Source organism: Gorilla gorilla, chromosome 3 (genome assembly GCF_029281585.2).
Source record: "Gorilla gorilla gorilla isolate KB3781 chromosome 3, NHGRI_mGorGor1-v2.1_pri, whole genome shotgun sequence".
Lineage (NCBI taxonomy): Eukaryota > Metazoa > Chordata > Mammalia > Primates > Hominidae > Gorilla > Gorilla gorilla.
This window is the reverse complement of record NC_073227.2, coordinates 50,054,297-50,081,786: the sequence shown is the minus strand read 5'-3', so window position 1 is coordinate 50,081,786 and position 27,490 is coordinate 50,054,297. Positions and strand designations below refer to the sequence as shown.

The following is a 27,490-nucleotide window of genomic DNA, read 5'->3' as shown; positions in this document are numbered from 1 at the left end:
AAACATATACAATTAGGATCTGTCAATAAAAAATGTTAATTTTAAAAATAGATGAAGGGAACATTATACATAGAAAGTTACAATGTTTCAGAAGTAAACATGAGCACAGCAGTGAATCAGGCAGTTTTATACTGATATTAGCAGTTCTCTGTCATCATACTGCTATAGCTGTGTATTTCAAAAACTTTGAAATATTTGTATCACAAGAGCCAGTAAATAATATTCTTCTGGTGAATATTATTAAACTCTAATTTTAAAAGTTCAGTTTAATTATGTTTTTTATACTCCATTTCAAATGTTTTGAGTATTATGGTATGATACTCAAAAATGAAACATACTTTCCCTTTTAAATAGGTAAAATAATTATTTATCCAATTTTTAGTGAATCGGCAAGTAACAGTGATAGTAGTGGTGGCGGGTTCAATCAAGGAATAATGTTTGCAAAGTAAAAATTGTAAGGAACACCTCTTACCACCACATAGTTTAAAAATAACCACAAATATGGTGGGCTTGCTAAGCGCTTTCATGCCACACCAGTTATTGTCCTCCATCTATCTGATAGTCACCTACTTGAGCTTATCCTAGCAGCTCAGGACACAAAGAGAAATGAGGCTTTGCCAGGATGCCATCCCATGGCAGGGCGCAGTTACACACCCCCCCACAGCTATCCATTACAGAACAACCACAGTACATTATGCAAAGACTTTACTCCCTAAAAGTAGAGAAAGCTTAGATGCCTATTCCCACACTTGCTTTTCTTTAATCAACAGAACTTAGCAAACTATAATAATGGACAGCTGAATATATATTACTAAATTAAGAATAGAGACATACTCTGTGACAGTACATACCTCCTTCAGATACTAATGATCCTGCTAAAATACAATATGCCTAGAAAAGAAATATTAAAATAAAGCATAAATTAAGTACTTCCAATCACAATTGTTCATATATAAAGTCCGTAATGTCTACAACAAAAACACGAATTCAAATTTAAGCCAGACAGTAATGTTACTAATGGGAAACAACTCAAATGAGGAGGACAATGAGATATGAATACAATATTTGATATCAGGAGTGGTAGACACCAGATACAGTAAGATCCACACCCAAACTCAAGTAACTTCTGGATTTTGCTTCCATGCCTAATACCAAGAAAATCCTGATTCAGAAAGATAAGTAGTTACAAACAGTAACCAATTTTTGTTTTTCGGTAATACCACATTCCCTGCAATCCCAGGACACTCTTCAATTAAAGATGGTTAAAAAAGCTTTAGACAGGGGTGTACCAAAAACAAAAAAAGTTAACCTAGCAACACTTTTTTTTATTTTAATGAAATTCAAACCAAACATCTACAGAATTTTCAACAATGTTTAGAACCCTAGGCTTTCCTAAAATAGAGGTCTGAAAACTTTGAACCTAGTCCAACACTATTTTAAAAAGGGCCATAGTCTAATGGAAACCCATTTAGTTACTGAAAGACACAAGAGCTTTTAGAAGTTTTAAAACTTATATACAACTGAAAATTTAACTAATTACCTAATCTCTAACTACAGAGAGCGCTTTGCCTGTATAAAGTGACACTATACAAATTAGAAGAACGCTAGAACAATGAAGTACCCATAAAGTGGCCAAATCTTTTCAGAATGGAGGAAATACATTTGTTTGTTTTAATTATATGAAATGTATTATGGTAAGAAACTAGTCAATCAAAACTATAGAAAACTAGAGAATAACAAATAAGCCTAGTTTAATGCGCTTGTTATTAAGTAGATTTGCATGATATAACAGGATATTTAAAAAGTAGACAGATTGATTCTGTCTAGTTCTGACTACAACCCAAAATAGAGAAGAAAATAGGTACAAGTATCCCCACATTCCAAAAGGAGGTGTTATACCACCTATTCAGGCCTTGCACAGAAGGTAGCCCAAACCTGGGGCCTCTACCCACTAGACTACATGCTAGCTCCACATCCTCTAGACCACATAAGAAGAGCTGAAATTGAGGAGGCCAAAAATAAAGATTTCTTTGGTGAAAGCTGTTGAGCTACTAAGATTGTTCAGTAGCCTTGATGTGTGTCCCCCGGGATATTGGATCACAGCAAACTGTCTGATGCATACCTGAGTGATACATCCATATGCAAGCCTACTAACTGATATTGGCTGTATCAGCAGAGTAGATCATTGGGCTTGAGAGAAAAACCTGCACTCCCACAGAAAGTGTGTTAAAGATGTCTGTTTTAACACACAGGTCCCTAGGAGTCTTTTATAAGGAGATCAGCTGCTCAAAGGGCATTCTTTCCAAATGCAAGACAACTTCAGCACTGTCTGGAAACCACACCATGAGATGCAGAAGCTGAGAGGGTAGGCTACGTGATCAATTTGGGCAGCCAGAGCCAGAGCAGCCAAGCAGGGTAATCTCCAAGAAGTGCCCATGAGAAAAAAAAAAAGACAGCTTTAAACATCTACAAAGGCCAGAGGAAACCAATGCAAAATAACACTGTAGTCAGTAAAGTGGTATGTTTTTATCCCCTATCCAAACCCTCAACACTTTCCAGGGAATAGGAGAGAGGGGCAGAAGCCCCAGAGGGGATCATACGGGTGATCATCCTGCTATCCTCCCATTCCCACAGTGCAGGCTTCCTACCTGAAGGAAGCCCAGGATGCGGGAAAAGAGAAGCTTTAACTTCAAATATAGTTCCAACTTATGACTATTACATGGGTCTGAATATTTTAATTACTGAAATGAGACTATTCTTGGGACCAAAAGTGAACAGAGGTTTTCTTGTTCTTCAACAGTAACTGGAGAAATTAGTGGAACTGCCCAAGATTTTAACCAAGGAGCAGGGCTTGATAATTGGTACCTACAGAGATCTTGTTCAACATCATTGAATCTTATGGATTTAGAGGTTATGTCCAGTCACGTTCTAAAAATTAAACTATAGATATATAACCCTACAATACACAGTCAAGAAGGTGTATGTCACTCTCCTTTAACACCAATATGACAAAGGCCTTCTACTGTACACAATCACTACATCATAAGACATCAAAACTGAGGAGAAAAAAAGAGGATTACCCATAGAAGGGATTCTATTGGTTGAGGATGAAGCAATCCCATGACTCCATGGTACCAAGATAGTCCTGCACCCATCATGAAAATACCAACACCACTAATTAGTGAAGAAATATAGCGCATATTTGAAAATCCGTACCTGAAAAATAGAAAAGAATATAGTTCGCAAGAAATACAAATGGTTTCTTTTAAAATATATGTGCTTAATAGGTCAATGAAAAAGACTATCAAGATGTTATAATTTTATATTTAAGTAAGATGTTAAGTGCCAAACTTGAAAAGCAATATGTAAAGTGGAAAAAACTGTAAGAATTTTGAAAATACATAAAGTGAATACCATTTAATTCAGGTATTTTCTGATCTCTTTTCCAAATAGCCTATTTTGATTTAGAGAGCTACTTTACTATTATGTACCACAGATCCTGGTAAAATTAATCTTTTAAAAAATGCATTCAGATGTTTAATGACCAGGATAACATTTAAATTTCCTTGTAATGCAGCTTCTAATTGAATATTTTCATCTTTGTGTGCAGCCAGTCTATTATTTATAATACCTATAATTTGATGCTGGATACAGAAGTTTACAACACATAATTTATTGCTGGTTCTGAATAGGTTAGCACACAGCAACTTTCAACTATTACTAGAACTAAGACCTTCAGTTTTCTGGGTGTTTTCATGGTGCTAAAATCTCAATTATTTTTCAAGCACGCTTTGTCAATATGTACATTATTTTGTATTATTGTAAGTACTGACACAATACTTAGTATTAAAGGTGCTCAAAAATATATTAATAACATACTAGAGGAGGAAAAGAATCACTCATTAATAAAAATATTTCCTGGAAAATTTAGTCCCAAACCCAAACTCAGTGGCACTCTTCTGAGAAATACAAATTTAAACAAGAATTCTTTTTTTTTTTTTGAGACGGAGTTTTGCTCGTTGCCCAGGCTGGAGTGCAATGGCAGGATCTTGGCTCACTACAACCTCCACCTCCCGAGTACAAACGATTCTCCTGCCTCAGCCTCCCAAGTAGCTAGGATTATAGGAATGCACCACCACACCCAGCTAATTTTGTATTGTTAGTAGAGACGGGGCTTCTCTACGTTGGTCAGGCTGGTCTCGAACTCTCAGCCTCAGGTGATCTGCCTGCCTCGGCCTCCCAAAGTGCTGGGATTACAGGCGTGGGCCACCGCGCCCGACTTTTTTTTTTTTGAAACGGAGTTTCGCTCTTGTTGAACAGGCTGGAGTGCAATGGCGCGATCTTGGCTCACCACAGCCTCCGCCTCCTGAGTTCAAGCGACTCTCCTGCCTCAGCCTCCCGAGTAGCTGGGATTACAGGCATGCGCCACCACACTCAGCTAATTTTTTTGTTTTGTCAGTAGAGATGGGGTTTCTCCATGTTGGTCAGGCTGGTCTCGAACTCCCGACCTTAGGTGATCCGCCTGCCTCAGCCTCCCAAAGTGCTGGGATTACAGGCATGAGCCACTGCACCTGGCTTTCAACAAGAATTCTTAATCAAGCTGCTCTTGGAATTCCTTTTTTCAAAGAGTAATCCTGCCATGGGGAATTCCCAGTTCATAGATGTGACAATGTGACAATTAGCTCACTCAGAAAAATTTACTTTCTTCTAAAGTAACATGAATATATATTCACGTTAAAATAAATTAAGATATAAAATAAATGGTATTACTTACACTTCAGGTGATTTCAAGGAATTATGAACTTATTGAAAATTTTGATTATGTAGGTCTAAACTGCCCAATATGATGAGCCACTAGCCACATGTGGCAATTTAAATTTAAATAAATTAAAACTAAATATAGTTTAAAATCTAGTTCTTCAGTTGCACTGGCCACATTTCAAGTGCTCAATAGCTACATGTAGTTAGCTACTACCATACTGGACAGATATAAAATATTTCCATCATTGCAGAAAATTCTGTTGGGCAGCACTAAAGTAGACTATAAAAATACCTTGAGAAGAAATCTTCACAACCTAAAATTTAAAATTTGTACCTTCTGTTTTTAAATCTTTTGTACATAAAACTGGCCAAGAAAAAAAAAAATTTTCTTAAGATGGTAAAACACTGTAATGATGGGTAATTAACACACTAGAGAGCTATTCTCTATACTAGCTTGACAGTTAGAAAACATTCAAATATGTTATTTATGGGAAAACAGTAGTATTGCTTTCAAGTAAAGAAAGGCATTTCTAAAGAATAGAGGTAGACTCCTTTACAGAAATAAAAGTGCACTTTTTTTGGTCTTAAGATTTATCAAATTATATTACTGAAGCTAGTCTTAAAATGATGCTTGTGGAATTCAAAAGTGTTAGATGGTTATGTTAATAGAAGCAATAGAAAAAAATCTCTGTATCAAATAATGGCTATGATTCAAAATAATATTCTAAAAAGTATACTCATTTTACAAATAAATAATTCTGAAATATTAACAAAATACATTTCCAAATCACAACAGGACGATTAAAATAAGTGTGTATCTAATAGAAGTTATCATCAAAATTTTAGATTGGGCAGCCTATGAGTCTAAATCTAGAATATATGTTTCCTTGGACCAAATAAAACAGACCTCTAAGATCAAAATATGTGCTTTATTATTATCAAATTTGGAGAAAACAAGATCTCCATGCCATGCTACAAAGCATAAAAATAACTTGAACTCCATTTTCAAATTATACCTTGAATTTACTTTGACACAGTGGGAAGTTCTGCATTTTAGATACTACAGTGGAAGAAATGACCAAATCTTGAACAAACTGCAGGTACATAAATTGCAGGAGATTTCTGATATTTAGTTATTTCAATGACTTATCGCCAAAACAAACAAAAACAAAATAAGGCAATGTCCTTACGGATGAGAAGGATCTGGTGTTTGAACAGACTTACTGATGCCCAATGCTAGTAAACCCTATGAAGAAGAAGAAAAAAAGGTGAATAATCATTAGCAAGATGGAGAGTATAATATGGTAAAGCCAATGTGGAGGGTGCAGGCTAACAATGACAAAGAAACACTCAACATATGCATGTCCAATGACCCAGCAATTCTGGTTTCTAGTACTTACCTTAAAAAATAAAGATGAACTCAAAGGGGTTCAAAACACCACTGTTTATAAAGATGAGAAACATGAAAGCAACCTAAAAAAAATCCATCAATTGGGAATGACAAAATAAATGATAAACCATAAATTACTTCTACAGTAGGTTAAAAAAATAGGGTTAGAGTAGAGCTTTCTATACTGACATGGATAAAGCTCCTAGACATACCGTTAAGTGGAAGAAGAGAAAAAAGCAAGTTAGGAACAGTATGTACAGTACAGAACTTACGCTTTGTAGTTTTTATAAACTACATATAATGTAAAGCACGGAAAAGGTTTAAAAGAACATGCAAGTAACTATGTTTGTATCTCTGAAGAGAGGCAGAATTAAGGTAGTCTGTAATATTTGACTTTTTACAGGAAGAATAACTTGTATAGCTGTACAAGTAAAAGATAAAAACTTTAAACAATATATATATATTGTGTATGGGCACACACATTTCTATTAAAACTGCAAAACCATGCACAGGAATTATATATCATATTCTTTTCTTTCCTTCCTTTCTGACTCCCTCTCCTCTGTCTCACTTGCCTTCATCATTTCTTCCTTCTTTCTTTCATTTCCACTTAGGTGGTTTTTAAAGTTTTGTCCTTTGTTAAAGAGTTATCCACTGGAACTTCTCAATAGTAGTATGCTTGTCCCTAGTAAGTCCTTTCCATCCTAATTTGATGTGAATCTAGAAATCACATCATAAGACTACCTTATTAGAACTATTTGATAAAAATATAAAGCCTCTGAGTGAATTCCCTATGTAATTTTAGTTGATTAATCTGAGGCTTTTCCTTTTTCTAGCATCATATCAAATAATCAGATAAGTGAAGTTTCTAGATAATGACTTCTTCACAGATGAGGTTTCCCTTAGGTTACAAGAAATTTAATAGACACATTTTTTCTAATAAAAAATAGAGATTAAAGAAACTTGAAAATACTTAATACAAATATATTTTTAGGTCTTAATATTGGAAACCCTACCCTAAATACACAGAATATTATAAGCTTTTACCACTGGATTCCATGGGAAAAGGGAGCAAACCACCTAAAATATACATGATTTTTCAGGGAATTAAACTAAGAGAATGACAGGAAATTCAAAGGAAGATATAACTCTTTTACACCCTGATATGGTTTGGCTGTGTCCCCACCCAAATCTCATCTTGAATTCCCAAGTGTTGTGGGATCTGGTGGGAGGTAACTGAATCATCAGGGCAGGTCTTTCCCATGCTGTTCTTGTGCTAGTGAATACGTCTTATGAGATCTGATTGTTTTAATAAGGGCAGTTTCCCTGCACAAGCTCTCTTCTCTTGTCTTGCCACCATGTGAGACGTGCCTTTCACCTTCTGCATGATTGTGAGGCTTCCCTAGCCATGTGAAATTGTAAGTCCATTAAACCTCCTTTTTCTGTAAATTGCCCAGTCTTGGGTATGTCTTTATCAGCAGCATGAAAACAGAATAATACAGTAAATTGGTACCAGTAGAGTGGGGTGCTGCTCTAGATACCCGAAAATGTGGAAGCAACTTTGGAACTGGGTAACAGGCAGGGGTTGGAACAGTTTGGAGGGCTCAGAAAAAGATAGGAAAATGTGAGAAAGTTTGGAATTTCCTAGAGACTTTTTGAATGGCTTTGCCCAAAATGCTGACAGCGATACGGACAATAAAGTCCAGGCTGAGGTGGTCTCAGATGGAAATGAGGAACTTGTTGGAAACTGGGGCAAAGGTGACTCTTGTTATGTTTTAAGCAAAGAGACTGGTAGCATTTTGCCCCTGCCCTAGAGATTTGTGAACTTTGAACTTGAGAGAGATGATTTAGAGTGTCTGGCTGGAGAAATTTCTAAGCAGCAAAGCATTCAAGAGGTGATTTGGGTGCTATTAAAGGAATTCAGTTTTGTTTTGTTTTTTTTTTTTTTTTTTGAGACAAAGTCTCACTCTGTCGCCAGGCTGGAATGCAGTGGCACGATCTTGGCTTACTGTAACCTCTGCTTCCCAGGTTCAAGCGATTATCCTGCCTCAGCCTCCCGAGTAGCTGGGACTACAGGCAAGCGCCACCACACCCAGCTAATTTTTGTATTTTTAGTAGAGATGGGGTTTCACCATGTTGGCCAGGATGGTCTCGATTTCTTCACCTCGTGATCTGCCCGCCTCAGCCTCCCAAAGTGCTGGGATTACAGGCATGAGCCACTGTGCCCAGCCCCAGCATTCAGTTTTAAAAGGGAAATAGAGCATAAAAGTTTCAAAAATTTGCAGCCTTACAATGCAATAGAAAAGAAAATTCCATTTTCTGAGGAGAAATTCAAGCCTGCTGCAGAAATTTGCATAAGTAATGAGGAACTGAATGTTAATCACCAAGAAAAGGGGGAAAATGTCTCTAGGGCATGTCAAAGACCTTTGTGGCAGCCCCTTGAATCACAGGCCTGGAGGTTTAGGAAGAAAAGTGGTTTTGTGGGCTGGGCCTAGGGTCCCTCTGCTGTGTGCAGTCTGGGAGCTTAGTGCCTTGCATCCCAGCTGCTCCAGCTGTGACTAAAAAGGGCCAAGGTACAGCTCCAGCTATTGCTTCAGCAGGTGGAAGCCCCAAGCCTTGGCAGCTTCCACGTGGTGTTGGGCCTGTGGGTGCACAGATGTCAAGAATTGAGGTTTGGAAATCTCTGCCTAGATTTCAGAGGATGTATGGGAAACACCTGGATGCCCAGGTAGAAGTTTGCTGCACGGGCGGGGCTCTCATGGACAACCTCTGCTAGGGCAGTGCTTAAGGGAAATGTGGGGTGGGAGCCCCCACACAGAAAACCTACCGGGGCACCACCTAGTGGAGCTGTGAGCAGAGGGCGGCCATTGCCCTCCATACCCCAGAATGATAGATCCACTGACAGCTTGCACAGTGCACCTGGAAAAGCCACAGACACTCAATGCCAGCCCCTGAAAGCAGCCAAAAGTGGGCTATATCCTGCAGAGCTAAAGAGGTGGAGCTGCCCATGGCTGTGGGAGCCCACCTTTTGCATCAGCGTGACCTGGAGGTGAGACATGGAGCGAAAGGAGATCATTTTGGAGCTTTACGAATTGACTGCCCCGCTGGATTCTGGACTTGCATGGGGCCTGTAGCCCCTTTGTTTTGGCCAATGTCTCCCTTTTGGAGACATTTACCCAATGTCTCCAAATGGAGACATTGTATTCACCCAATGTCTGTATTTACCCAATGCCTGTACCCTCATTGTATCCAGGAAATAACTAACCTGCTTTTGATTTTACAGGTTCATAGGCAGAAGGGACTTGCCTTGTCTTAGATGACACCTTGGATGGACTTTTGAGTTAATGCTGAAATGAGTTAAGACTTTGGGGGACTGTTGGGAAGGCATGACTGGTTTTGAAATGTGAGGACATGAGATTCAGGAGGGGCTGGGGCGGAAAGATATGGTTTGGCTGTGTCCCCACCCAAATCTCATCTTGAATTCCCACATGTTGTGGGAGGGACCTAGTGGGAGGTAACTGAATCACGGAGGCAAGACTTTCCTGTGCTGTTCTCGTGATAGTGAATAAGTCTCACAAGATCTGATGGTTTTAAAAAGGGGAGTTTCCCTGCACAAGCCCTCTTCTCTTGTCTGCTGCCATGTGAGACATGCCTTTCACCTTCCACCATGATTGTGAGCCTGCCCTAGTCACAATTAAACCTCTTTTTTTTGTAAATTGCCCAGTCTTGGGTATGTTTTTATCAACAGTGTGAAAATGGACTAATACACACCTGTACATTAAAAGTGACAGTCATTATTCACATTATGTGTATATATGTATACATAGATATGTATTTATATTATTTTTATAATATTCAATAAACATTCAACTATTTAAAAAATCCTTAATGTTCAGTTGGCTGTGCAATGAAGTGTGAGATACCGTCAACTATTTTATAAACTGAATATGGACCATATTTATTAGTTCTAACAAAAATGAGACCACCCCAACCAGCTCTCCTCAGAGGTAAGACAGAATCACAGTTATATTTGATATGTATCCTTCCAGACCTTTTTCTACATATTTACAACATAAATCTCTATCAGTTACGTATATATAACCTACAGAGCATTTGTTTAGTTTGCAGCATAACGAACATTAACATCTAGTGGCTAAGAAGTACTGTAAATGCTCTCTACTCCATGATCACCCTTCACGTTTCTGGTGTTCCTTAAGTATCATACTATCCAGCACCCGCATAAATGGTACCTTAGAAGATCTTTCTAGTTGTTTTATGTGCATATAACCTGTTTAAAGAAGACAGAGAAAGAACCATGTCTTCTTCTAAACACTTGCTACATTGCAAACTCAGGTGCTCAATAAATTCATCTGAGTTGATATTAAATGATATGATGTGCAATATTTAACAGAAAAGTTTTCCAAAATGAACTGTAACAGAAATTGTAAGGCTAACATGGTGAAACCCTGTCTGTACTGCAAATACAAAAAACTAGCCGGGCGTGGTGGCGGGTGCCTGTAGTCCCAGCTATTCAGGAAGCTGAGGCAGGAGAATGGCGTGAACCTGGGAGGTGGAGTTTGCAGTAAGCCGAGATTGTGCCACTGCATTCCAGCCTGGGCAAGACAGCGAGACTCTGTCTCAAAAAATAAGTAAATAAATAAATAAATAACTACATTATAATTAGAGACACAGGTCTAATTTAAAAGTTGGAGGTACTTAAGTCTCTCAAGAAGTGAGGGAAAACATATGGCATAAAAATACTACAAGGAATTAAAATTTTTAAAATATTATAGGTCTCGAAAGAAACAACTTTCTGAAATACAATTTCCATCTATTCAGAAAGGTCCAGTTGAAATATTTTTCACTGAAGTCTTTTTGAAAACTCTAAGAGACGGGGTTTTGCCATGTTGGTCAGGCTGGTCTTGAACTCCTGACCTCAGGTGATCTGCCTGCTTCGGCCTCCCAAAGTGCTGGGATTACAGGAATGAGCCACCATGCCCGGCCCTGATAGAACATTTTTAAAAACTCAAATCATCCATCATTAAGCTTTAACAATTATAAATATGTAACCAAATATGTTTTATTTCATCCATATCTACTCCCTCATGAATATTTTGAAGTAAATTCCAAGCATCGTACCATTTCATCTTTAAATATTTTAGATGAATCTCTTTAAAAACTAGGCTTTTTAGAAAATACAGCCACAAGACTATTATCAGACTTTTAAAAATCAATACTAATTCCTGGCCGGGTGCGGTGGCTCACGTCTGTAATACCAGCACTTTGGGAGGCTGAGGCAGGTGGATCACAAGGTCAGGAGATCAAGACCATATCGAGACCATCCTGGCTAACACAGTGAAACCCCGTCTCTACTAAAAATACAAAAAATTAGCTGGGCGTGATGGCGGGCACCTGTAGTCCCAGCTACTCGGGAGGCTGAGGCAGGAGAATGGTGTGAACCTGGGAGGCGGAGCTTGCAGTGAGCTGAGATCATGCCATTGCACTCCAGCCTGGGCGACAGAGCGAGACTCTGTCTCAAAAAAAAAAAAAAAAATCAATACTAATTCCTTACTATTATCAAATATCTACTAAGTAATCACATTTCCACATAGGGAGAATTTTTTTGAGGTAAAATTCACATACAATGAAATGCACAAATCCTGATTGTGCAGTTTTGTTTTTGTTTTTGTTTTGAGATGTCCAGTTCTGTCGTCCAGGCTGGAGTACAGTGGTGCCATCTTGACTCACTGCAACCTCTGCCTCCCGGGTTCAAGTGATTCTCCTGTCTCCATTTCCTGAGTAGCTGGGATTACAGGCATGTGCCACCACGCTCAGCTAATGTTTTTGTATTTTTAGTAGAGATGCGGGTTTCACCGTATTGGCCAGGCTGGCCTCGAACTCCTGACCTCCAGTGATCCGCCCGCCTCGGCCTCCCAGTGTGCTGGAATTACAGGCATGAGCCACTGTACCTGGCCCAGAATGTACAGTTCTGGTTGTTAACAAATACACACACCCTTGAAACATATATTCCTATGAAGACACAGAACCTTTCCATCATTCCCAAAAAGCTCCCTGTGCCTCTTTCCTCCCCGACATCAGACGCAACCATTTTTCCCAATTTTTTAAACTATTAAAAATTAAAGTTCCTTGCTGGAGATACAACTATGTTGCCAGTCAGAAAAGTAGTTCATTCCCTTTTATTGCCAGATAATATTCCATTGTATGAGTATACCACAATTTGTTTATCTGCTGTACTGCTGATAAACATTTGGGTTGATTCCAATTTTTTCAGCCATTATAAGTAAAGCTGCTATAACATTCCTTTTTTTTTTTTTTTTTTTTGGAGACCGAGTCACTCTTGTCATCCAGGCTGGAATGCAGTGGTGCAATCTCGCATCTCGGCTCACTGTAACCCCCGCCTTCCGGGTTCAAGCGATTCTCCTGCCTTAGCCTCCCAAGTAGCTGGGATTACATGGACCCATCACCATGCCCAGCTATTTTGTACTTTTAGCAGAGATGGAGTTTCACCATCTTGGCCAGGCTGGTCTCGAATTCCTGACCTCAGATGATCTGCCCGCCTTAGCCTCCCAAAGTGCTTGGATTACAGACGTGAGCCACCGCGCCCAGCCAACATTCTTATACAAATGTTTTGGGACCATTCATTCCCACTTCCCTTGGGTAAATACTTAGAAGTGGAATTGGTGGGTCACAGGGTAAGTATATGTTTATAGGAGGCTGCCAAATATTTTCCAGAGTGGTTGTACCATTTTATTAATACACCAGCAATGACTGGGAGATCTGGCTGCTCCACATCTTCACCAACATTTGGCTATCAGGTTTTTACTTGTAGCCATTATAGTGGATATGCAGAGATGTCTTGTGGTATTAATATACATTTCCTGATCATTAATGGTGTTAGCACTTTTTCAGGTGTCCACTGGCCACCATTCATGTTTCCTTATTGGTGAAGTACCTGCCCAAATCTTTATCCTTGGGGGGAAAAAACTGGGTTCTCATTTTATTACTGAATCGTGGAATTTCTTAATCCTGGATACCAGTCCCTTGTCAGAATGCTTTGTGACTATTTTCTCCCAATCTATGCCTATTTATTTCCTTAAGGATGTCTTTCAATGAGCAAAAGTTTTTAATTTTGATGAAGTTGAATTTGTAAATCTTATTTTATGATATTGTTTCTGTGTCCTATTTATGAAATCTTTGCCTACCAGGTCTAAAAGATATTCTCCTAGGTTTTCTTCTAGAATCTTCATAGTTTTAACTTTTATATTTGGACTATGATCCATTTCAAACTTGTATACACTGTGTGAAGTAGGAGTCAAGGTCCTTTTTCTCCCCATATGGATCCAATTTTTCCAACATTATTTGTTTTAAAAAGTTTCATTTCTTCACTCAATTGCTTTGATGCCTTTGCCGAAAGTCACGGGCCATGTAAATGTGGCTCTGTTGTTGGATCCTCAATTTTGTTCCATTGATTTGTCAATCCTTATGCCAGTAACTCACTGTCCTAATTTCTATAGGTTTATAATGTCTTGAAGTTCTCCAAATTTCTTGTTTCAAGATTGCTTTGAATATTCCAGGTTCTTTGCATGTCCATATGAATTTTGGAATTTATTCGGTTTGTCAATTGTACAGAGAAGTCTATTCATATTATGAATGGAACTCCATTATATCTGTAAATCAATTTAGGGAGATTTGACAGATCTATGACATCCAACCTATGAACGCGGTATTGTATCTCTCCATTTCTTTAGGTCTTCTTTGATTTCTCTCAGCAACATTTTACGATTTTCAGCGTAAAGGTCTTGTATGTCTTTTGCTAGATTTATCTCTAAGTATTTAATATTTTGTGATACTACTTTATATGGAATTTATTAAAATTTCCTTCCCCATTTATTTGCTGATAGTAGAAATGCAATTAATTTCTTCATATTAACCTTCTATACTTACTGATTTTGAATGTTAAACCAACTTTACACTCCTGAAATCTTACTCACTTATGATATAATATCATTTTTATATATATCATATTTATATATTTATATAATTCAATCTGATTATATTTTAAGGAGTTTTATATCTGTGTTCATGAGGAATAACTGGTCTGTAGGGTTTTTTCCCTCTCATAATGACTTTGTAAAATTTTGGGATCAGGGTTATACTAGCCTCATTAAAGCAGTAGAAAAACATTTCATTCTCTATTTCTGAAAGTCTGTGTACTCAGTATTGTTTCTTCCCTAAATGCTTGACAGAATACTCTTGATATTGTTCCATAGGTTACCAAGGCTTCCTCCATTTTTTTCAATCTTTTTTGTCTGTGGCTTTAGTAAGAATATTTTCTGCTGTTACATATTCAGGTTCACTGACTGTTTTACCTGCAGTGTCTAATGTGCTGTTAATTCTATACAGTGAATTTTTCACATCAGATATATTTTTTTAGCTCTAAAAGTTTCATTTGGTTTATTTTTTATACCTTTGATTTCTCTTCTTATGTTCATATTTTCCTTTCAATACATGACTGTACTTGAAATAGCTGTTTAATATCCTTGTCTGCTAATTCTATCATCTGTTTAGTCTACTTCTGACTGATTTTTCTCCTGGTTATGAGTCAAATTTTCCTGCTTCTTATACTGGCGATTAGTCTTTTTTATTGGATGCTAAACACTGTGAATGTTACACTGAGTGTTTGGATTTTGCTGCCTTTATTAAAGAATGTGAGGCTTTGTTCTGGCAAGTGATTAAATTATTTGAAGATCAGCTTGATCCTTTAGAACTTTTAGGAAGATTTGTTAGGGAGGGTTCTAGAACAGCCTTTACGTTAAGAATAATTTAGCCCTGCTCCTAAGGCGAGCCTTCCATTGGCCTCGATAATCAATGAGAACTCTCTTACGTCAGCTAGTCAGAACTTGAATGTATCCTAGTTTTGTGTGAGCAGTGGGAATTAGTCAGTTACTGCTCCCTGCTGGTTCTCTGCCCAGACTGATGCTCACATCTTACACATGTGTAACTTAACATTCAGCAAACATTCAATTCAAGGAAATCCCTATGTAGACTTCTATAGCTTTTTGTCTTTGTAGCTCCTTCCTCTGTGGAACTCTGCCTTGTAAGTTCTAGCCACCTCAGATGCCCTGAACACTGATTTCTGTCTTCTCAACTCAATGAGACTGTTATTTCCCATCCTGCTCCACTATCCAAAACATGCGTTCAAGCAAAAAGCCAGAGAGATCATAGAGTTCAAATAATTTGTTTCTTATCTCTCAGAGATCATGGTCTTATGCTGCTATTGTCCAATATACTGTCTAGTTTTTAGTTGTTTATGGCAAAAGAATAAACTCAATCCCTGTTAGTCTGTCATGGGTGAAAGCAGAAGTTCTGAACATAGTATTTTGCAACTTGATTTTTTACTCAATTTATCATGGTTATCATTCCAGGTCAGTACACAGATATCTACTACATTCTTTTTAAATGCCTGAATAGCATAGAGAATGAACACTTAAACACTGTCTTCAATGTTTGAAATAAAAACTAATATTGAAACTAATAACATCATACATATCTCCTTGCCATATGGACAAATATTTCTGTATTTCAACTTTCCTTGATAAGCTTACAAGAAAATAGAGATTATAAGTTATATATCTCTCCCTATCCCCTCTCCTCCCACTGCATACCACAGTTGAATGGTAAAATTTTATAGAGACAGTATTTAAGTATATATTGAGTATAAAAATTAAGTTCAAGGTAAATACTTAGTACTAATGGCAAACACTTGTCTTCTTTCCTTACTTTTATGAAGGGTTTTAATCCATCTGATTTGACAGTGAGTGAGACAAGTTCACAGGCTTAATTTTTAATTAATATTGCTCTCCTTGCTCCTTATCTTCATGTTATTTTTATCCTTGTCTTAAATATTCTTATTTTACCTGTGTCTTTCATTGAAGTTCTCCCAAATCAGTTTTTACATAACAGGACTAAAAATAAGTAAATATTGAAAAGGTATCCTCTTAATATACCGCACTCTTTAAAATGTAATAGGATGCACACACAGAAATTTTTATTATATTCTTAGAAAAGTTTTGGGTTTCTAGTTTTCACAATTTGGGCCACAGGCGGTTTAAAAGGTATTTTAATTGTATTAATACAAAAATTTTTCTCCATTTGCAAAGCCAAGGAAAGTAATTCAAATTATGAATCTAATGTGAAAGCATTTTAACCAATTACATATGATTTTACATCTTTATTCCAAAAGTTTAAATTCATTGACTATTACAGTCATTGAGAATTCATATTCAGAGACCAGATTTCTGCTCAGTGACTGACAATGTTATACTTCACATTTCATTGTCAGAGGTTCTTAAAGCATAACAATCTGCTTTAAAATACTACGATTAAATTTCTATGCACTTCATTGCTGAAAAGTAAACTTTTATTTTCTCCCACAGGCCAACTACTGGAATCATTCAGTTTTAAAATAGATCAACTTTTAGATTAAAGCCTACAACTATTACTTTAAAACTGACTTATAAAAAAGCTTTAGTCCTCACCTGATTACAAGTATCAGATAATGAGTGTATAGCTTCTGAGAACATACTTGCTGAACCGGTATAAATCCAGGCAAGAAATTTAAAGAAGCAGTTTAATCCATTGCTAGAAGAGAAAGAGAAAACAATTTAGCATAGGTTTGGACAAAAATTTAAGCCAAAAGCATACTCAATCAGCTGTATACCTCTATACTAGATTCTGTTGAAAGTAAAATTAGGCTAAGCACAATGGCTCACACCTATAATGCCAACATTTTGGGAGGCTGAGGTGGGAGGATGGCTTGAGGACAGGAGTTCAAGACCAGTCTGGGCAACAAAGTAAGACCCCATCTCTACAAAAAATTTTTTAAAAACTTAGTCTGGTGTGGTAGTGCACGCCTTTAGTCCCAGCTACTGGGAGGCTGAGGTGGGAAGATCATCTGAGCCCAGGAGTTTGAGGCTGAAGTGAGCTATGATCGTGCCACTGCACTCCAGCCTAGGCAAGAGAGTGAGACCCCATCGCTAAAACAACAACAACAACAATAACAAAAAAAAAAACAAGTACAATTAAAAGAATCCCTAGCCTTAAAAAACTTTGTTTAGGTAACAAGAGTAAAAATTTGAAAAAATATAGATTATGTACTGTTAAGAGGCATGCTATGTGTAAGCAAATTACTTAAGTATATTTTGAAAACTGGTGAGAAAAGACGGTCTTCTATATGTGGACAAGATAAAATGTAAAAGAAAATTATGTGTTTTAGGTAGATAAAAGCAGATCTGCACCTGATACTGTCCATTGGGCCAGTGTCAAAGGCAAGACTCCAGTGAAAATCTGTTTACTTAAGGAGGCAGATGCCAGAGGTGACTCTAAGCAGTCTCAGAGTCATACTAGAAGTAGCTAGATGCCAAAATAAACACAGTTAACTCTGAGGAAACTAGCTGCTCAGATACCAACAGTAATGACTAATATGATTTATCTCAGACGTTATGCTAGTGAGTTACCATGTTATATTACAAGTCTGTTATACAAATATTAACACCCCCATTTTATAAATGAGAGAACTGTATGTCCCCTTTTAGCTACCCTTTTCCCATCTCCTCCACCTCAGATAACTTCTTAAAAACATCATATTTATTCTGTCACAGTTTTCATCTTATCAATACCACCTACCATTCCATACTACTAAATTCCTGGAAATATTTTAGCATTTCTCTTAACCTCCGGGGAGCATCTGACACTATTTTCTTCTTTTTTTAAACAATGTTTATTTATTTTTTAAATTTATAATTTAAGTTTTGGGATACATGTGCAGAATGTGCAGGTTTGTTACATAGGTATACATGTGCCATGGTGGTTTGCTGCACCCATCAACCCGTCATCTACATTAGGTATTTCTCCTAATGCTATCCCTCCCCCAGCCACCCACCCCCCAATAGGCCCCAGTGTGTGATATTCCCCTCTCTGTGTCCATGTGTTTTCATTGTTCAGCTCTCACTTATGAGTGAGAACATGTGGTGTTTGATTTTCTGTTCTTGTGCTAGTCTGCTGAGAATGATGGTTTCCAGCTTCATCCATGTCCCTGCAAAGGATATGAACTCATCCTTTTTTATGGCTGCATATTATCCCATGGTGTATATGTGCCACATTTTCTTTATCCAGTCTATCATTGATGGGCATCTGGGTTGGCTCCAAGTCTGCTAATATGAATAGTGCTACAAAAAACATACATGTGCATGTGTCTTTATAGTAGAATGATTTATAATCTGTTGGATATATACCCAGTAATGGGACTGCTGGATCAAATGGTATTTCCGGTTCTAGATCCTGGAGGAATCGCCACACTGTCTTCCACAATGGTTGAACTAATTTACACTCTCACCAACAGTGTAAAAGTGTTCCTATTTCTCCACATCCTCTCCAGCATCTGCTGTTTCCTGACTTTTAAATGATCGCCAATCTAACTGGCGTGAGATAGAATCTCATTGTGGTTTCAATTTGCATTTCTCTAATGACCAGTGATGATGAGCTTTTTTTCCACATGTTTGTTGGCTGCATAAATATCTTCTTTTGAGAAGTGTCTGTTCATATCCTTCACCCACTTTTTGATGCAGTTGTTTGTTTTTCTTGTAAATTTGTTTAAGTTCCTTGTAGATTCTGGATATTAGCCCTTTGTCAGATGGATAGATTGCAAAAATTTTCTCCCATTCTATAGATTATCTGTTCACTTTGATAATAGTTTATTTTGCTGTGCAGAAGTTCTTTAGCTTAATTAGATCCTATTTGTCAATTTTGGCTTTTGTTCCCATTGCTTTTGGTGTGAAAGTCATGAAGTCTTTGCCCATGCCTATGTCCTGAATGGTATTGCCTAGGTTTTCTTCTAGGGTTTTTATGGTTTTAGGTCTTATGTTTAAGTCTTTAATCCATCTTGAGTTAATTTTTGTATAAGGTATAAGGACAGGGTCCAGTTTCAGTTTTCTGCATATGGCTTGCCAGTTTTCCCAGCACCATTTATTAAATCGGGAATCCTTTCCCCATTGCTTTTGTCAGGTTTGTCAAAGATCAGATGGTTGTAGATGTTTGGTGTTATTTCTGAGGCCTCAGTTCTGTTACATTGGTCTATATATCTGTTTTGGTACCAGTACCATGCTGTTTTGGTTACCGCAGCCTTGTAGTATAGTTTGAAGTCAGGCAGCGTGATGCCTCCAGCTTTGTTCTTTTTGCTTAGGATTATCTTGGCTATACAGGCTCTTTTTTGGTTCCATATGAAATTTAAAGAAGTTTTTTTTCTAATTCTGTGAAGAAAGTCAATGGTAGCTTGATGGGGATATCATTGATTCCATTAATTACTTTGGGCAGTATGGCCATTTTCATGACATTGATTACACAGCTAATTTTTTGTATTTTTAGTAGAGACGGGGTTTCACCGTGTTAGCCAGGATGATCTCGATCTCCTGACCTCGGATCACGAGGTCTCCCAAAGCCTCCACCTTTTTCTTAATGTTAACATTCTTCAAGGAATTTTTCCTGAGGACTTTTTATTCCTGATACTATATATACATACATTCCTCAGGTGATCTTTACTTTTATGGCTTTAGTTATCATCTATATACTAAAAACTATCAAACCTCTAACTCAGATTTCTCTCCTGAGCTTCACACCAATATATATTAACAATAATACTTCTTAAGCACATATCTTAGAGCAGGTACTATGTTAAGCACTTTTCACACATACATCCCTCCAATGAGAAAAGCTATAATCACTATCCCTGTATTACTGGTGAAAACAACCCTGTTGACTATCTCCACCTGGGTGCCCTAAACATATCACCAGCTCAAAAATGAACTCATCATTTTCTCTGCTCCCACCCTGCTCCTCCTTTCAGTACTCTCCTCAGTGAATGGTACATTATTTACACAACTGTACAGCCAGAAACCTGGTCACTATCCTTGAACATACCTTCTAAGAAGTTGAAACTGTCTATGTCTATCTGTACCACCACTATTGTAGTTATGACATCATTATTCCTTGTCTGTATTATAAATGCCTTCCTCTAGTTTAGTGTCCCTCCAATCCTTAAAGAATTATGTATTATATCTTTTTATTTTCATATCCTATCACACTATCTGATACATATTTTACATATATATATTTAAGAATAAAAGAACTAATGAATTATTGAATGATTTCATACATCCTAAAATAGATTAGTCAGAAAAACAGATAAAAGGTGAACAAAACAATAGGAATCAAGAAGATAGAGGGAAAAAGGGGAAGGTAAGGCCGGGCTCAGTGGCTCACACCTGTAATCCCAGCACTTTGGGAAGCCGAGGTGGGCAGATCATGAGGTCAGGAGATTGAGACCATCCTGGCCAACATAGTGAAACCCCATCTCTACTAAAAATACAAAAATTAGCTGGGCATGATGGCGCGCGCATGTAATCCTAGCTACTTGGGAGGCTGCTGCAGAAGAATGGCTTTAACCCGGGAGGCAGAGATTGCAGTGAGTTGAGATTGCGCCACTGCACTCCAGCCTGGCGACAGAGCAAGACTCTGTCTCAAAAAAAAAAAAAAAAAAGAGGAGGCAAAAATAACAAGAACAAATAATTATGTTCTTCCAAGATAAGTGGAATAAAGATAATAAGCACAAACATATTCTTCAGTAGCTGTAACCCAGGTTGGTTTAGCTAACTTCTTTAAAAAAGACTTGTATCAACTCCAATAAAAACAAGAAAGGATTTTCAGGTAGCAACTATTCTTAGATCTAACTACATCAAAAATATACAGAGAATGAGCATGGTTATCTACATGAATTCATGCTCTTTCCCCACCACTTTACTGACAATAATAAAGACTTATTCAATTTCCTCCTAAAACAAAATAAACCTCAAACTCTATAGCTAGCTACCATGTAATAAATTTACATATTTAAGGATATACATATTTAAAAGAATATATTCTATTTCACAAAGCTTATTTTTCAGTACTTACATGCAAATCGCAACCATCACCACTTTTCCTGGTCCCTTAAAAAACACTGATGCTGTTCTGGAGCGTGGCTGTAAAAAAACAAAAACTTTTTTTAATACCTCCAAAATTTTGCAGAGAAGCACTATAACTGGTGGCTTTGACAGACCAGAACATTTTCCTCTATCAAAACTTCTGAATTAGGTTTACTTATTTTTCTCTAGAAGTTCTTGTTTAGAAAGTGGAAAGATTAAAACCGAAAGGATATCTGGGTCTCTTTCCAGAAACTTGTTTGTTTTGTTTCCTTGTAATTCATGTCCTGCCTACTTCCAGAAAGGATCTGAGCTGGCTACATAAAAACTAGTAATAAAGTAGAAAAATGCACTGTGCTGAAATTCATATGCTCTAAGAATGTGTGAAATCAGACACCCAAAATTCTGTATTGACCTGCCTTCAGAGCTAAGAGAAGGAACTACACAGGGATAAACCTTGTCCATGTGATCTCAACTTTTACCCGATTTGTAAGCCATAAACTCTGACTATGGGTCTAGATTTCTGAATTATACTGTTTATTGATAACAAACAGAATGTATGTTTTATTAAAATAAGGATAAATTGTATTATTTGGATGAATAGAGAAAAACTCAATGAAATTATTATGGGAACAATAGAATGCTGCTTACGGTGAAAAATAAGATTTCTTTAGAAGAAAGGTTTGGGAACTCATGGGAGGGGCAAAACAGGGAAAGGAAATGAGATCTTTAAGATCAGAATAAGAAATAATAAGAAAAATAAGGAAAAAGATTCACTCGGCCCAAACCACTCTAATAAAGAAGGCTGTAGAAAACGGGAAGATGTGTTGGTAGAAACTAGAAATAATGATAAGGCCCAAGGAACTCTAACAAGAGAATAAAAATCTAGAAAAACAAGAGATCACAAGGAGCCAGGATCCACAACCCACTTGGGAAGCTTCCTGTAAAAGCTACTCAAAAATTCCATAATCAGGCCGGGCGCAGTGGCTCACACTTGTAATCCTAGCACTTTGGGAGGCCAAGATGGACAGACTGCTTGAGCTCAGGAGTTTGAGACCAGTGTGGACAACATGGTAAAACCCCGTCTCTACTAAAATACAAAAAAATCAGCCGGGTGTGGTAGTGGGTGCCCGTAATCCCAGCTACTCAGGAGGCTGAGGCATGAGAATCTCTTGAACCCGGGAGGCGGAGGTTGCAGTGAGCTGAGATCGTGGGCAACACAGCAATACTCTGTCTCAAAAATAAAATAAAATAAAATAAAATAAAATATTAAAAAATTCCATAATCAGAGCAATTGGAGAACTGCCCCTTTTTGAAGACCAGGACAGCAAAATGTTAGAAATTAATGAAACTGGATAGCCAATATCTATTTTTTCTATTTTTATATATCTTTGAGAACATTCACAATAAACAAGGTTCTTTAATATTGGGACAAGTACAGAAAATTTGGATAGATTTCAGAGAGAACTACCAGGAAAAGGAGCATAAATTGTTCAAAGCATTATTGGTGCATTTCAAGGTGATACTATTGTGGAGTTAAATATATTAAGCAGAGATAAAGGTACTTCCAATTCTCTGAAGTACTATATCAAGAAACCCATGAATTAGAAATAGAAGGGAAGGCATGGGAAAGTAGAAATGTATTAAAGGGGAAATTATTATATAAGAAATTAAATACCAGAGGAGCAGACCCAGAACACTGTGATTTCATATATCTCATTATTGGAGTTCTCATGAGATAAGAATATATTGGAAAAACAAGTGTCTGGGTCAGAAATAACAAAAAAAAAAAAAAAAAAAAAAGAAGGCATTTAATTTTTGCAAACAGAATTAGCCCTATGTTTTAGAGAAGGAAAGCAACCATCTTCAGTGAGAGAACAACCATTCCTAAAGGGAATAGGGGTACAGTAGAGGGAAATGAAATACTAGTTTTATCCTAATGTCCCAGCAAAAAAACATTGTCATAGCAAAAAAAATCAATTCAAAACATGGAATATTCAAAAGCTGACCAGTATTAATCTTCTAAAGTAACAAAGATTTCATAAGTCAACAGCTACTATTAGAAAATCTGGTGAGGATGATTCTCCATGTGAAACAGATGTGAAGGCGAGGAGTGAATCTTCCCAGGAGGCAGGTCTCACCAGCCTAAGTTATCCCAGCACAAGAGGCAATGGCAATAGCCCTTGAGGCATGAGAGTGAAAATGCTGGCTCATAAGACATATGAAGGCTCTACCAGAGCAGAGTCCACATCTTCAGGGCAGTACTGGGGTGCCAGAAATGCAGGGATCAAAGGGGAAATGGAAATTAAGAGGTCTTGAAGATAATAAATGGAAAAGGAAAGCATATCAAATAAGATTTGGCTAAAATTATCATCACTGCCAATGTCTAAACTTTGCAAAATGGGTGCAATGTCTCAAATGCCACCAGAGAGAAGAAAATGTGCATAGGTAGCCTTTTATCCAAATATGACATTAACTTCTTGATCGGAGATTCCTCCCAGCCAAGTTTAAATGGAAAGTCAACTTGGCCATAGACTGCTTGGCATCTTAAAGGTGCTGGGGACTTTGGTAAGTCATTTCAGTGGGGTGGTGGGGTTGAAAGCCCAGTTGGATTAGGTTCAGGAGAAAACAAGAGGTAGAACAGTAGAGGCAAACTTTCTACATGTGTCCCAATATTAATTTCCTTCTAGTAGGAAGGAAAGCAGAGTATTTTGTCACATGTGTAGATGAGTTAGTAAATTTGGTGATGAAAAGATGAGGTGATGAAAAAGATGAGGTACTTTTATGAAATTACACCTATTTTTTCAATAAAATATGAAGCAAAGTCAACAGCTGAAGAGTAAAGAGTGAGGCTGTTGGGAAGAAAGAAAAAGACACGCAATAGCTATTTCAAAGAGTGGGAAGGTGAACATACTCTGGAAGTTTAGTAAGACTGTCAAATAATATTGAGTATCCATTGATTTTGTATAGTCATATAAGGAAGAAAGAACAATCACACTGGCTGTGTAATTTTCTTCTCTAAGGGCTAAGCTTCTTGGATACAAGCACAGAGTTGGCAGTCTGAATGTTGAACCAGAGTTAGGAGCAGAAAGAGAGAGGCTAAAGAAAATTAAGAGTGTGTATGACAGATATAAATCTCACTAAAACCTAAGAAAATAAAGTCTTCCTCATCTATATCTACATGCTTAAGGTTCATAACATGGTTATGACTTTAAAGAAAACTTATGTACAAATGTTTTAAATTTCAAGAAAATCAGGCCGGGCACGGTGGCTCACGCTTGTAATCCCAACACTTTGGGAGGACGAGGCAGGCGCATCACCTGAGGTCAGGAGTTCAAGACCCGCCTAGCCAACATGGTGAAACTCTGTCTCTACTAAAAACACAAAAATTAACTGGGCATGGTGGCATGCCTGTGGTCCCAGCTGCTCGGGAGGCTGAGGCAGGAGAATTGCTCAAACCCGGGAGGTGGAGACTGCAGTGAGCCGAGATTACACTACTGCACTCCAGCCTGGGCAACAAGAGCAAAACTCTGTCTCAAAAAAAAAAAAAAAAAAAAAAGGAAAATCAGACGGAAATGAATGAATCGACTATAATTCAGTGAACTACAATGTACTCAAGAAAATCTTAGATTGAGATCACAGACATGCTAGAATTTTACAATGGAATGATATTAGAATTTTGCTGTGCAACGCAAACACACACATTATTACAAAGATATCCTTACCTTGGTATTTCCCAAGAAATCTCTGTATTCTCTTAATATTTTTTGGTTTCTAAATAGCCCTGTAAGAATAACAAAATAAATTTAGGTCATAGATATTCTTACCAGTCACAGTTTAGATTAACATGATATTCTCTTTAGGGCTATGTTAAATATGCGCTACTAGCTAACAGCAAAAATATTAAGTTATAAAAAATTTGGATTTGTAATCTGATTAAAAAATGGGGAGAGGATTTCAATAGACATTTCTCCAAAGATTATATAGAAACCACCAACAAGCATATGGAAAGATACTCAACATCACTAATCATCAGAGAAATACATATGAAAACCACAATGAGATATCACCTCACATCCATTAGGATGGCTACTATTAAAAAAACAAGAAACAGAAAATAACAAGGATTGGCAATGTGTCAAAACTGGAACCTTTTTGCACTGATGGTAGGAATGTAAAATGGTGCAATTGTTATGGAAAAAAATATGAAGGTTCCTAAAAAAAATTTTAACACAGAATTACCATATAATCCAGCAATCCTACTTCTGGACATATGTCCAAAAGAATAGCAAGTGGGGCCTCAAAAAGCTATTTACATGCCCATGTTCATAGCAGCAGTACTCACAACAGTGAAGAGGTGAAGCAACCCAAATGTCCATGGATGGATGAATGAATGAATAAAGAAAATGTGGTATATACATATGATGATGGAGTATTATTTAGCCTTGAAAAAGGAAATCCTGTCACATGCAACAACATGGATAAACCTTGAGGACACTATGCTAAGTGAAATAAGCCCATCTCAAAAGGACATACACTGTATGACTCCACTTATATGAGGTATCTAAAGTATTCAAATTAATAGAAACAAAAAGCAGAATGGTGATTGCCAGGGACCGGGGGGTGGCAGGGAAATGGGGGGTAGTTATTTAATGGGTATAGTGTTTCAGTTTTGCAATATGAAAAACCTCTGAAGATCTGTTTCACAACAATGTGAATATACTTACACACTTATGAACCGTACCTTTAAAAATGGTTAAGATGGTAAATTTTGGGCTATGTGTTTTTTACAATAAAAAAGGAGGCAGGAAAATCTGGATTTGCAATGAGATAAAGACAGTTTGGTAAGATTCTTTTCTCAATATTACCTTTATAAAAGTTAACTAAGCCTGATACAAAAACAAGTCCTTCATTTTTACCTCAAAGTTGAAAAATATGAGAGATTATTTTTCTATTACTGTGTTTTCTCAAATTTTTGTATTATAAAAAATTCCTTTAACTTTTATTTACAAGGCTTCTCATGGTATCGTTTTAATAGCAAAACACTAGAAACGTCCTATGGGGGAATGATTGAATACATTACGGTATATCAAAAAACAGAGTATTATAAAATAAATGAAGAAATGTCTTTATTTACTGCTATAGCATAGTCCTCATGACAGAGTTAAGTAAAAAAAGCAAGAGCAGCCGGGCACGGTGGCTCATGCCTGTAATCCCAGCACTTTGGGAGGCCAAGGCGGGCGGATCACAAGGTCAGATCATTGAGACCATCCTGGCTAACATGGTGAAACCCCGTCTCTACTAAAAATACAAAAAATTAGCCAGGCATGGTGGCATGTGCCTGTAGTCCCAGCTACTTGAGAAGTTGAGGCAGGAGAATTGCTTGAACCCAGGAGGTGGAGGTTGCAGTGAGCCAAGATCGTGCCACTGCACTCCAGCCTGGGCCACAGAGCGAGACTCCGCCTCAAAAAAAAAGCAAGAGCAGAAAGTATGTATAGTATGCCTTATTTATGAAGGGTATGGCATTTAAAACAAATGTTTTTTTTTTTTAAATATTATTTTTATTTTTAAATTTTTGGTAAGGAAAACGGTCTCGCTAATGTTGCCCAGGCTGGTCTCAAACTCCTGGTCTCAAGTGATCCTCCCACCTCAGCCTCCCAAAGTCCTGGGATTATAGGCATGAGCCATGGAGCCTGGCTTTATTTTCTTTTATTTTAAGTATTAAAAAAAACCCCAAAAACTTTAAAACAGTTACTTAAACAAGAGAGAGGACTTAGAGTGGAAAGGACAGAGATGGAAGCTAGAGTTCTCTGAAATATCTGTTCTGTAGGTTTGACTAAGAAATCATGTAAATTTTTAGGCAATTATAAAATAAAAACAAAATTATTTTTAAAATCAGAAGCAAAATGAAACAAATGAGCCTAACTGTATATCTACTGATGATATTTCTATATAGAAAAAATTTAAGTGACTTTAACACACAGAAATTGAACTGTACATCTCTAGTGGGATATATATACTAAAGATACAAAGAAAAGCAAAGAAATCTTAAATTACATTGTTAGTATTAATACTGCTATTTGAAACTACACTTTATTCTCTATGTGTGTAGAGACATAGAATAAATCAAGTATGTAATTACTTTAACTTGATTTTATCTTCCAGTAAAAGGAAAAGTGGCTCCTTTTAGAAATAGTTGATTACCAACCCAGGACAGGAAACGTACAAGATGAATCTGAAACATATTATTCCTGAAAGTAAGGACGCCATGATACTAGAGTTATGACAAAGGGACTTAGGAGCC

At 37.2% G+C, this 27,490-nt stretch overlaps 1 protein-coding gene across 1 annotated transcript in view; it reads right to left on the bottom strand.

Annotated features, from left to right (window-relative positions):
- Positions 1-27,490, bottom strand: part of SLC30A9 (solute carrier family 30 member 9) — a 92,605-nt gene that overhangs the window by 21,350 nt on the left and 43,765 nt on the right. Inside the window, exons 7-12 of the mRNA XM_019025661.4 lie at positions 24,912-24,970; positions 21,179-21,246; positions 16,711-16,813; positions 5,952-6,007; positions 3,081-3,216; positions 852-891 (exon numbers count right to left, since the gene is read on the bottom strand). Coding sequence (XP_018881206.1) covers positions 852-891; positions 3,081-3,216; positions 5,952-6,007; positions 16,711-16,813; positions 21,179-21,246; positions 24,912-24,970 — 462 coding nt within the window. The remainder of the gene's footprint in view (positions 1-851; positions 892-3,080; positions 3,217-5,951; positions 6,008-16,710; positions 16,814-21,178; positions 21,247-24,911; positions 24,971-27,490) is intronic.